Below are 12,801 nucleotides of genomic sequence, written 5' to 3'. Positions count from 1 at the left end.
GTTGATCATCAAATATGTGCTTTTCCATCTAAAAGATAAAGCACTCGTGTTTTATTAAAGGGAACAATTTATATACCAGGGCACCAAAACGTTTTTTTTTTTTTCGGTTACACTTTTTAAATTATTTTTATGCAAAAGTGTCATAGCAAAGACTGTATTTAATTTACGTGCAACTGTTTTTAAATAAATACACACTTTTATTGTGGTCAGAAAAAAAATATTAATAATGCAAGCTTAATTAAAAGTTGACTTACTTTGTTTGACTTTGTAAATTAAGTCATGGAAATCAAATGCAATTTTAAAGAAAAAGCATCTAATGTTGTTTCATACAGACATATATCTAAACATCTGTCTTTTCACATTGCTTGAAAGGGTTGACAAGACACATTATTAATTTAATTTATTAATTTGAATAGATCCTAAACATACTGGGCCCAACATCAAAAACTGAAGAAAGGGTTCGTTTTTTAATTGACATATTAAGTTTATTAATAATATACAACAGAGACAAATGGAAAGCCCAATGATCATGAAAATCACACACACACACACACACACACACACACACACACATATACACACCGTATAGTGCCCAGCATTAATGAGTATATGCCAACATCTTGACAGATTTATCAGAAAAACACCCATCTTTCTTTGAAATTAGCACTTTCTGTGTGGAACCCTTTTCAATGAAATATTTGTTAAATTAAATTTGATTTGTCAGTCCCAAAGGCAAGAGTTAATTGAATACCCTTCACACCTCCAGAGAGAATACACAAGTTTTTTTTTAAATTGCTCCTTCTGCTAAACTTCTTGCGATGCACAGACCATTGTTTGCAAATGACGTTTCAGGTCTCTTTTATACACAAAATGGTTTGGACACTGCGGACAGGAATAAGGTTTCTCTCCAGTGTGAACTCTTATGTGAATCTTTAGGTTTCCTCTAAACGAGAAACTCCTTCCACACTGAGGGCAGACAAAAGGTTTCTCTCCAGTGTGAATTCTTACGTGAACCTCGAGGTTCGCGTTGTTTTTGCAATCCTTTCCACAATGAAGACTCATGAAACGCTTCTCTCCGAAGTGAGTTGTTACATGATTCTTAAGGTGACTGCTGTCTGTGAAACTCCGTCCACACTGATGACATTTAAAACCGTTCTTTCTGAAGTGAATCCTCCTGTGTTTATTGAGGTCGTCTTTATATCGAAAACTCTTTCTACACTGATCACATTTAAATGGCTTCTCTCCAGAGTGACTTCTCATGTGAGTCTTAAGAGTTCCTTTTCGTATGAAGCTCTTTCCACAGTGATTACAGGTGAAAGATTCCCCTCCGGTGTGAATCCGCATGTGGACATTCAGGTTTCCTCTTTGAGTGAAACTTATTCCACACTGTTGGCAAGTGAAAGGCTTCTCTCCATTGTGAATTCTCATGTGAACATTAAGGTTTCCTCTTTGAGTGAAGCCTGTTCCACACTGCTGGCAGATTAAATGGCGTCTAGTTTTTGCTTTAAATGGTGTCTTTTTTGTCTTTGAGCAACTAAAATATTTCCCCCCAATTATGAAATCCTGATCTTTGTCAGTCTGAATTGTCACTTCAATTTCCTTCGGTTCTTGACTCTCCTCTTTCAGCTTCATCAGGTCTGAAGCACAAAAAAGTAAGTCAATTCTAGATTCAGGGCAGAAAGCAATATACATCTAAACCTACAACAACAAAAAAAGGCATTAAAGCCAACAGCATCAAAACCACCATCAAGTATACTAAATCTAGTTTTCCTGAACTTCTCCATTCCAGAACCAACCTAGACAAGTATAAACTACCTAAAGACCGTACGCGAGACAGTTCAGAAGTACTGTAAGATTAATCTGAATCAAATCATTAGACAGATATGAAGCTGAGACTCGGAGTGTGTATTACCTCTGGATACTTTGGCGTATAAATCACCAGAATGCCCCCATCGAGGAAAGGCCCGACACCGGAGGAGTTCGAGGAGATAAAGCTCTCTCTCCACTCCCTGTGCGGCGATGTGACTGCGGTTAGAGCGCAGCAGGAGCAGCTCCTGGGGCTACTGGAGGAGGTGAAACAACTACGCCTCCGGAACTCGGAAAAAGACCAGCGCATTGAGGATCTCGAGCGTCGAGCTGGAGCAATACTCCCGCGTGAATGATGTGGTCATCACCGGCATCAAGATCAGGCCGCGCTCTTATGCGAGTGCGGTGGCCGCGGACAACGGGGAGCTCAGCGACCAGGAGATCAGTCAGTGGAACAACAGGTTGCTTCCTACCTCCAGAGCAGGGGGATAGAGACGGACCTGGAGTACATCGAGGCGTGTCACCCACTGCCCACGAAGAACGGGAGACCACCAGCGGTCATTATGAGGTTTACCAATCGGAAAAAGAAAATAGCACTTCTGAAGCAAGGACGCAAACTGAAAGGCACAAATGTTTTCATAAATGAACACTTGACAAAGAAAAATGCTGACATCGCAAGGATTGCACGACAACTTAGAAAACAAGGCAAGATTCAACAAACCTGGGTAACTAATTGTAAGATCTTCATCAAACTAAATGGGACACCGGAGGAAGCAAAAGTCTTAGTGGTGAAGAGGATAGAAGATCTTGAGAAGTATTGACATTGATGCTGCACCTGGTATCAAAGTAGCTTGTGACTCACATCATCAAAATGCTTAACATACCAAGGTCACAGACTACACCAAGGATTGATATAGACATGTTACAGAACATCATACAACATCAACAAATGGAACTGGGAACGTGTGAGTATAAAGAGCACACCACAACAGAGACCGATACTGAGATAGACCCTGACAATAATTTTCTCTCTTCGATTGTTAAAAACTGCAACTATTTTACCCATGAACAATATGAAAACAGTGTAAAAACAGAAGATAACCTGTCAATAATACATTTTAATAGTCGAAGCATGTACACTAATTTTGAGGCTATCAAAGATTACTTGGAACATTTCTCATCCATTTAGCATTATTCCAATTACTGAAACCTGGTTTAACGATGATAAAGGTATTGATTTCTGTCTTGATGGCTATGAATTAAAATATACAAATAGAATAAACAAAATAGGAGGGGGGGTTGCTTTGTACCTTCATAAATCTGTTAAATTTAATGTTTCAACTGATATGACCTTAGCTGTTGATGGGTTATTTGAATGCATAACAGTGGAAATTCATAATGATAAAAAGACAAATATCTTCATGAGTTGTGTATACCGGGCACCTGGTTCAAGCGTAGAATCTTTCAATGAGTGGATGGGTAAACTGTTTTCTACTGTGAACCAAAAGAACATATTTATCTGTGGTGACTTTAACATTGATTTGTTAAATCCAACCAAACTAAAAAACGTTGATGACTTCACTGACACAATGTATAGCTTGTCTCTGTACCCAACTATAACGAAACCGAGCAGAATAACGTCACATAGTGCCACAATCATTGACAACATTTTTACTAATATTATGGGAAATCAAATCATCAGTGGCCTATTAATATGTGATATCACTGACCACTTACCTGTTTTTACTTTGTATGACTGTAATCTTAAGAAAACGAAAGACACTATGATAAAAATCTTTAAACGAAAAATTACTGAGGACATGATTAGTACCCTTAACAATTGTTTGGCGCTCCAGGATTGGACTTCAGTTTACAGAGAACATAATGTGGACCGTGCTTATTGTAATTTCTTAGATATTTTCACTTCTCTTCATAATAAACACTGTCCTGTGAAAGAATATTTTATAAAGGAAAAACATAAGAAAAGCCTCTGGATTACGAAAGGAATAATTAATGCCTGTAAAAAGAAAAATAATCTATATAAATTGTTTATTAAAGTAAAAACAAAAGAAGCTGAACAAAGATATAAGAAGTACAAAAATAAATTAACTGATATTATAAGAACAAGTAAACGGTTATATTATCAAAAAAAATTATATGAACATAAAAACAATATAAAAGGTACTTGGGATGTTTTGAACAGCCTAATCAAACAAGGATCATCAAAGTTGACATATCCTGATCACTTTATTGATGAAAATGGTGAAGATTATAATATGAATAATGTAGTAAATAAGTTCAATAAATTTTTTGTAAATGTTGGCCCCAAGTTGGCCGCTGATATTCCAGACAGTGGAGTCGAAAAATCAACTATCGAACGGAATTCTTTGTCATTCTTCCTCTCAGCTACAAATGAACAGGAAGTGACAAATATTGTGTGGAAATGTAAAAGTAAGTCCTCCACTGACTGTCATGGTATCAGTATGACATTGATTAAAAAAGTTATACTGAATATTGTAAAACCCTTAACTTATATTTGTAACTTGTCATTCCAGACTGGCTGCTTTCCAAGTAAAATGAAAATCGCTAAAGTAATTCCACTTTTCAAAAATGATAACAAACACGCTTTTACTAATTACAGACCAATCTCTCTTTTGCCTCAGTTCTCAAAAATTTTAGAGAAACTCTTCAATTCTCGACTTGAAAAGTTTCTCGAGAAACACCATGTCATTAATGATGGTCAGTATGGCTTTAGGTCCGAAAGAACTACCTCAATGGCAATAACTGAAGCTATTGAAGAAGTCACTAATGCACTGGAGCAAAAGAAGCATGCAGTTGGTATCTTTATTGATCTAAAAAAAGCCTTTGACACTATTGATCACTCAATTCTATTAAAAAAGATGGAAAAATATGGAATTAGGGGGCTGGCTGGAGATTGGTTAAAAAGTTATTTAACAGGGAGGTCACAGTTTGTTAAAATGGGTCAGTATTTATCAGATACTCTGGGCATTGTTTGTGGTGTCCCCCAGGGGTCAGTATTAGGGCCAAAACTGTTCAATGTGTATATAAATGATATGTTTAATACATCCAAAGTACTGAAATTCATACTATTTGCAGACGACACAAATATATTTTACAGTAGTGATGATTATAATGAGCTCGTTAATACGGTAAACAGGGAACTACAGATATTAAAAAAGTGGATGGACACAAATAAATTATCCTTGAATATAAATAAAACTAAGGTAATGATGTTCGGTAATTGCAACAAAATGTCTGAACAGAGAATAAGTATTGATGGTATTCAAATTGAAATGGTGAGTGAGATAAAATTTTTGGGAGTAATAATTGATAGTAAATTGTCATGGAAACCCCATGTCAGATACATAAAAACAAAAATCTCAAAAAGCCTCTCAATTATAAATAAAGCAAAACTATACCTTGATGAAAATGCACTCCGTATTTTATACTGCACCCTGGTACTACCGTACCTTACTTTTTGTGTTGAAGTGTGGGGGAATACTTACCAGAACACAATAAATCCTCTGATTATATTACAGAAAAGAGCTGTGAGGATCATTCACAAGGTTGGTTTTCTAGAACATACTCATAATCTGTTTACGCAGTCAAAGTTGCTAAAATTTGATGATCTTGTAAAATATAATACATCAATAGTCTTATATAAAGCATTTAACAAATTATTACCGCCTAACTTACAACGTTTTTTTACAACTCCTGTGCGAGCTCATAACTTGAGAGGTTTTGGACATTTTTCATTACCGAGAGCCCAAACCACTCGTAAATATTATTGTGTGTCTGTATGTGGAGTCAAACTCTGGAACAAACTGGACTTGCAACAAAAGCAATGCCGAACTATTTATCAATTTAAACTGTTATATAAACATTGGGTCTGGTTAAAATACAGAGATGAGGGTCTTTAATTTAAAGTGCTATTGTATTGTGTCTCATAGTGTGAACATGTGCTCAGTGTTTCCTTACCCTGGTTGGTATATTGTCCATTACCATCGTTGGTATATTGTCCATTACAATTTATGCCATTGTTTATTTATCTTATATTGTAGATACATTTATGTTGTACTCTGTCTCATAGTGTTAACATGTGCTCAGTGTTTGTTATATTGTCCATTACCATCATTGGTATATTGTCCATTACCATCGTTGGTATATTGTCCATTACAATTGTTGCCATTGTTTATTTATTTTATATTGTAGTTAAATAGATGTTGTACTCTGTCTCATAGCGTTAACATGTGCTCAGTGTTTTGGTATATTGTCCATTACCATCGTTGGTATATTGTCCATTACCATTGTTGGCATTGCTTATTCCTATTACATTGTTGGTATAAACTGTTGTTATAATAATTACTTGTTACTTGTGGTAACGCCACCATGATATATTTGTAAATAATCTATGAGCAAAATAATAATGAAGCTCAATTATTAATCACTAAATGTGGAACTGGGGTGGGATTAAATAAGTTGTCTTCTTCCCACTCCCTTTCAGGCAGAATTCGATCGTCATATTTGAATACTGTATATTTTGTTTTTTGTTTTGTTTTTTTGTTTTCCTTGCACTATATGATTTAACTATATTTGTCTACCTTGTACTTTTTGTGCCATTGCCTGGAATAAATGAATAAAAAAAAAAAAAAAAAAAAAAAAAAAAATTTAATAAAAGTTAATTTATTTTATAGTACAGCTAGATTATTTTCATACAAATATTTTGCATTTTAATACCTTCATTTACAGGTGTTGAAGAGAATCTAAAATGTATTCATATAATCTTGAAACACTCTTTCAAATCTCGATATGAATTGTAATTCACATGGCAAGTGTTGTTAAACTGGAAACGCTCTTGCGCTCATTCAATGTGTAATGCTTTTTAACAAAAATACCGTTTTTTCCTTATGTGTTGGTAACTCTTACGACAATGTCTCTGGAAGACAATAGTGCTGATATGAACAGATATGAATACACATGAAACCGCTTTCCATGACATTTGAATTCTTGTGTATAATGCAGAATACAGCACAGGGATTGCAGTGAATGAATTATTAATAATGCACACCAAATTATCTGCTGCAGAATCGTGTGTTGGAGATTCGTATTATATAAATAAAGTGGCAAATCAGGTTTTTTTTTTTTACCAAACAATGCACTCTATGTCACTTCATAAAACTGAGGTTAAACCACTTGAGTCGACTCAGTGCAACTTGTAAGATCCACGTGAAGAATACCACAACCAACATGTCAGGCTCCATGACAAACTAAACGCTTTAGTTAGGATACTCGTATGCCATTCTTCAATAAAAATGCATTTTAGGTTAAGCATAAGGATAAAAATAATGAGTTCAGCTTTGATAATAAAAATCAACCTGTTTGTTTCTCAGTATCTTCGTGTTTGACTCTGAATGTTTCTTCAATCTTCACGTCTTCACTCTCCTCTTTAATAAATGCCACCTTTATTTGCTCCTCAGTATCTTCATGTTTGACTACGAATTCTTCAATCTTCAACTCTTACCCTCCTCTTTAATGAACTCCATCTTTATAATAGTGTCACATGGATTTCAGTTGCTTCACCAAGAGTTTTTCTTTGTCCTGTTTAAGATAAAAATAATTAGAAAAAAACAACAAGTACATTTCTGTGTAATGACTTCTAGATTATTTAACACACAGTGTACTATAAGACATACTTCCAGTTAAAACTACACATACGCAATATGTACATACAGTTGGCACTACACACTATACACAGAATGTACACATTCTACATTATGTAAAGCTATATACGCATAAAAATATGCTACGGTGAAACAGAGTGTACATGAATGTATGTAGGATACAGAAATGTCATTGATGTGCATCGGATGGTATCCAGTGGTAACAGGTAGATTATTGTATTAAATTCAGTATGCATGTATAGTCCAGTGTTGAACTGTTAAAGATAAAGTGCAGTGTGTGGCATACCATATTGTGGGAGTATGCTGTAGGGCAGGGTTATTCAAATCTTGCCCAGGAAGGCCAATGCACTGCAGACTATGAGGGCTTTTACACTGGGCTTGTTTGCTGCAGTCCGAGCGCGATTGTTCCCGGCACTGCCCGCAGCAATGATCTGCTTTCACACTCAATCGTTGTATCAAACCCAGGTGCGTTTGCAGTCACCTCACGTCATCGCAAATGCACACGGAAAACGCCTGGAGAACACAACTAGACTGAGCATAATTGTAGTTTTTTGTTATTTTGGTGTTATTATGCACAGCATAATAATTAATTTTAATTATTTAATTTTAATTAATTTAATTTAGACTTTTAGGAGTGTGTGGAATCAACCTAGGCTCTCTAGTGTTTTGAGGAAACAATGATATCGACAGTGTTACGCATGCGCGGGATACTTTACTTCCTGTCCGTTGTAACAGATATGCAGGTCACTGATTCATGGGTTAAATTCAGACTGTTTGCACCAAATGCCTGGCCTGGCGCCAGCCTGGCTGGACTTAAATTATTTTACGATACCCATGCGAGCCTCAAAGGAAACCTGAAAACCCCCACCAAATTCCTTAACACACACACACACACACAAAGAAACTTTCTTAAAGTTCCTTATTTTTTGTAAGTCCTTATTAATATGTATTTTGAATGTTTGTGTATTGCATAAAAATGGTTAATCCTGGGTAAATGGTTAAAGTGCTTACTTATAAGTGGAAATGTTGAATTCATTCTAACTCTTTCTCAAAGAGAGCCATGTTTCTGCAACCCACACTCCTGCAGGTCGTAAAACTTTACGACCACCCTGGACAACAGGACAGGAGAGAAGCCAAATCTAAACTTACCCTTTTTGGTCAAATGTAGTCTGAATGTATATATAGTATTGTTTTCTTTTGGTACATTAGATGTTTCCCATATAAATTGGGACTATCTGCAATGTATTATCGTGTGTTAATCTTTAAATGTGTGTAAATTCTGCATTTGAATGTAACTTCATGTTGCTATAAGTTACATATGTACCGTTTAATGTTTTTGGAATTGTCATGTTGTGACCCAACTATTCCCCTGTGTAAAATGTGTGTAAAATTTATTAATCTTGAATTACGAACGTGCTAGGATATCCCTTATGAAATCTGACAAGCCCTGAATCATTGGGGGGGGGTTGGTTCCAGAGACAAAGGAACTTTCCCGCCGCTTCAGATCGCGGACGTTCATTGGTGGTTCACGCGAAAAAGGGGCGTGACCATATCAATCTATAAGAGTTGACCGAACAAGGCCCGCCTAGTTCTTTTTCTCTTGTCCTTCCGATCTTTGCGTTCTCGGACACGTCGGGCCGCGCCCAGTTCTCCTCCCCCCCTCAGCACATGGACTGAGGAGAGGAACGCCATTTTCATGGCTCATTTGGAAACTTTCATTTTCGTTGTTTTGTTTTCTTTTCTTTACTAAGTTTATTCAACTATTCGCCTCTCCACACAAGGAAGACGAATTCTGGAACATTGTTTGTTGAACCTTTCAAACACCGCGCGAAGATGAACGAACAAAGGACCACGTGACATCACACGTGAGTCACCGGTACCACGCTCACCCACTGGGCCATGCAAGTATCGTTTTCTATGGAGATTTAAATGCTGCTTTAAAGTGTTGCTATGATCTGATCGTTGTTGGCTTCCAAAAAGGTTACTGACTGATTTTCATACCTGAGCTCATTCTGTGATCTCTCTCGCTTTCTCCATCTCTCTCTCTCTCTCTCTCACTCTTTTATTTGGATTCCGTTATGTATTGTAAAGTTTATAGTCTGTATTTTCGTACGCATATTTACTCTGTGTGATTTGTAGTTTGATGTATTACTAGTTGAATTATTAAAAACCCATATATAACATGATTGGCTTGGACTCCACCCCACTCACATTACGAGTCACTGAAAGGTTTTGGTCTTTAGCTACAAGCTTTAAATTTAGAAACTAAATTTATCATAATGATAGGATAATGTTTTCATGGCCAGAGAATATTTTTCCTTGAATTGTAAAAAGTGATATCTCTATTGAAAACTGATAGGTCAATCTGGCTTGCTGGACAATCCACTGTTTGATTTGCAGTAATTTACAGTAAGAGATATCACAACAACTGATACGAAGAATGGAATATTGACATATTAATGAGTAAATTACAGTGCCCTGTGATTAGTATTGGTATAGGCAATTGAGCTATTTTTCATAATCAATAAAATTTAATGTAACTGTCATCTGAGATATATATTAATCAAATTCCTGATTAATCATTCAAATTTCCTATATATCATTTGAGTTAATTACTACGTAAAACTCATTGTTGTTACACCGTGTTGCTTTCACATTCACGCAAACCGCGCCAAAGTTCGGGGGCAACCGAACTCAGACCACCTTCTCCAGGTAGTCTCGGGTTCGGTACCCCAGTGCGCACCAGGGTCCGATGACAGCGTTCACGTTAGCGAAAACCCCCTTTAGCTCTAACCCTAATCAAACACACCTGAGCCTGTTAATCAATGTCTTTGGGATCATTAGAAAATAACAGGTAGGTGGGTTTGAGCTAAACTCTGCAGTGCACTGGCCCTCCAGGGCAAGATATGAATAACCCTGCTGTAGTGTGTATTAGTTCTGTTTTAGTTATGTTTTTTCTCTGATATTGTTTTAATTCATACAGAAATGATTAAATGGTTTTCACTGTTATATTAATAGCAGTAAAGATAATACGGTGAAGACAACTTTAAACATTAGTTATAGAAATAATTAGCTCCGCAAAATATACACACGCATATAAACAGACAAGTTATGCAAACTCACGCTAGTAAAAAAAAAAAAAAAAAGCCTTGGAATTTGAGATGATCTTTAGCTTTTTAATGGATCCCAAAATCACCAAGAGTATGAAGTGGAGGTTGGTCAACAAAAGACATCAGGAAATGATATATACGCTTCAAAAGTGGGTTTATTTCCAAGCATTTACTCTGATTTGATTAGCAAGAGCCCTCACTTGTCAGTGAGCTGTGATTCGAGTGAGTCGATTCACTAAATCATATTGTGAAGCAATTTATTCAAGGATCATCTACAACAGTGGTTCCCAACCTTTTTCAACTCGCGGCCCACACAACCACACACATATGCTCGCGCGTCCCACTTCAAAAAAATTAACTGACCGCTATTGTTGGGTTAATAACTTAGTACTCAGAAGCTAGATTGTTAACTGTATTAATTGAATAAAATAGGGCTGTGCGATATGGACAAAAAGAAAAAAAAAAACTTAAATGTGTTAGATATTAATTATTTTCGCACGTTTTTATTTCCAGCCCTTTACCGCGTGCAGTGTGAACGCTCTGATCCATTAACATGGGCTCGGAAAAAAGGCGCATCACAGACAGAGTGTGAACCTGTTATGCCCAGTCTGTTCTGTTCTCGCGCTAGGCGCAATGCATTCTGATTGGGTTGGATAGCATACTATGGGAGGTCAGGGCCGCGGAAAATCGTGCTATAAAGTGATTTAGAAATTGCGCACGCTCAAATCATGATTTTATGACGATTTCTTTTAAATCGCACAGCCCTAGAATGGACTGGAAATGAACAGAAAATAATTGGCGGCCCACCTGCAGCGGACCACAGGTTGAAAACCACTGATCTACAACAATTCAATTTCTGTATCACTAATAGTCAGTTCCCTTTTGAGAACGGTCTCACGACATGGCATTAACGCCTTGGGAACTCCCTTACTTCCTAACCTACCTGAAATCCTATTGCACAACGCCAGAGAAGTTGCAAATCTCACTGGTCAATGCCAGCCAAGATGGCGAATGAGGGAGGGACACTATATCCAGGATGAACTCATCTGGATTCTCACTAAGGCCATGAGCGATCTAGGTCTAGAGTGGGAATCCCCAGACAAACCAGCTAAGAGCAAGCTGTATTCTTGCTTCCTTTACTCAGGGCGCCCACCTCTTGCCTCTCTGAAGACAGGGGCTACGCTGCCATCAAGGCCCTGCCATTTGACCACACATGTCACAGACAACTCGGAGAAGCAATTTCAGCTCTGCAAACGATGGCTGATAAAATGTGAGAAAATCGAGCCGAGATCTCATAAAAAGCCAACTGTCTCACAATCATAACAGAAAGGTATGCATTTGTTTGCACTAGATTTTGTATTTGTTCCAATGTTACATGCAATTTGTTGGATGGTTTGTATTTATTTGTGAAATATCATTTAGGCTCATTTATTTATATTTGTAAAACACAATATTTCTCAACTGCGTTTTCGCACAAATTGACCTTTGTATTTGAACATTGCTTTATGTTTGTTTGCGAGTCGAGTTTTCCTTTGCTAAGCAGATTGAGTTTGTTTGCAAAATGCTAGATTTGTTTGTTTAATTAATGGATGGAGAGCATGAATTCTGAGTATGGGTCACCATACTTGTCTGTATGTCACTTTCACTACCATCCTGTTGTGTTGTTGCTCCCCGTGACTTCATAACCCAAATTACACATCTGATTACAGATGGAGTATTCTGTTTATTACTTTCATACCCTTTACGGACCTTGAAACTGTTATTTACTTGGCAGTCTATTGGACAGACACAGGCCTCCTGATTTTCATCCAAAATATCTTAAATTGTATTCCGAAGTCAAACAGAGCTGTTACTTGTTTGGAACGACATAGGGGAAAGTGATTAATGACAAAATTTTAATTTTGGGGTGGAGTATCCCTTTAATTTCCCTCTAAAAAGAGTTAATTTCTTTCAACACTCACTATACTATACACTCACTACACACTATATCGTGAATATGTCAAGAGTTAAGAGAATCCCATGGGGAGTGAGAATATAAAAATATAAAAATAGCCCCCTATTGGGCACAACGATTTTTGCAAAAAGTGGTGTGAAATTTTGAATAAGGCCTCTCTCAACCCTGTTTTGGTCATTGATTTTGTAAGGAACTTGACAACACTCGTCAACAGATTGTTGAACTCAAG

At 36.8% G+C, this 12,801-nt stretch overlaps 1 protein-coding gene and 1 pseudogene across 2 annotated transcripts; both read right to left on the bottom strand.

The window, feature by feature from the left end:
* Window positions 1-463: 463 nt before the first annotated feature.
* On the bottom strand, window positions 464-7,289 carry LOC113048424 (gastrula zinc finger protein XlCGF7.1-like). Of its 2 annotated transcripts, none has more exons than XM_026210226.1 (2): window positions 7,203-7,289; window positions 464-1,637 (listed from the first exon to the last, which is right to left on the bottom strand). In XM_026210226.1, the coding sequence occupies exon 2, from the start codon at window positions 1,630-1,632 to the stop codon at window positions 805-807; it is 828 nt and encodes a 275-aa protein (XP_026066011.1). In that variant the 5' UTR covers window positions 1,633-1,637; window positions 7,203-7,289; the 3' UTR covers window positions 464-804. The 2 variants fall into 2 exon arrangements, with proteins under 2 accessions (XP_026066011.1, XP_026066012.1); XM_026210227.1 differs by lacking the exon at window positions 7,203-7,289 and adding an exon at window positions 1,913-3,753.
* LOC113048405 (gastrula zinc finger protein XlCGF26.1-like) overlaps window positions 6,821-12,801 on the bottom strand; it is a 32,548-nt pseudogene continuing 26,567 nt past the window's right edge.

The sequence above is a fragment of the Carassius auratus genome, chromosome 29 (assembly GCF_003368295.1).
Source record: "Carassius auratus strain Wakin chromosome 29, ASM336829v1, whole genome shotgun sequence".
NCBI classification, from domain to species: Eukaryota; Metazoa; Chordata; class Actinopteri; order Cypriniformes; family Cyprinidae; genus Carassius; species Carassius auratus.
This window is presented reverse-complemented; position numbering and strand designations above follow the sequence as displayed.

Coding starts and splice junctions, on each gene's coding strand:
- LOC113048424 (XM_026210226.1), bottom strand. CDS start 1,632: ATGAAGCTGAAAGAGGAGAGTCAAGAACCGAAGGAAATTGAAGTGACA.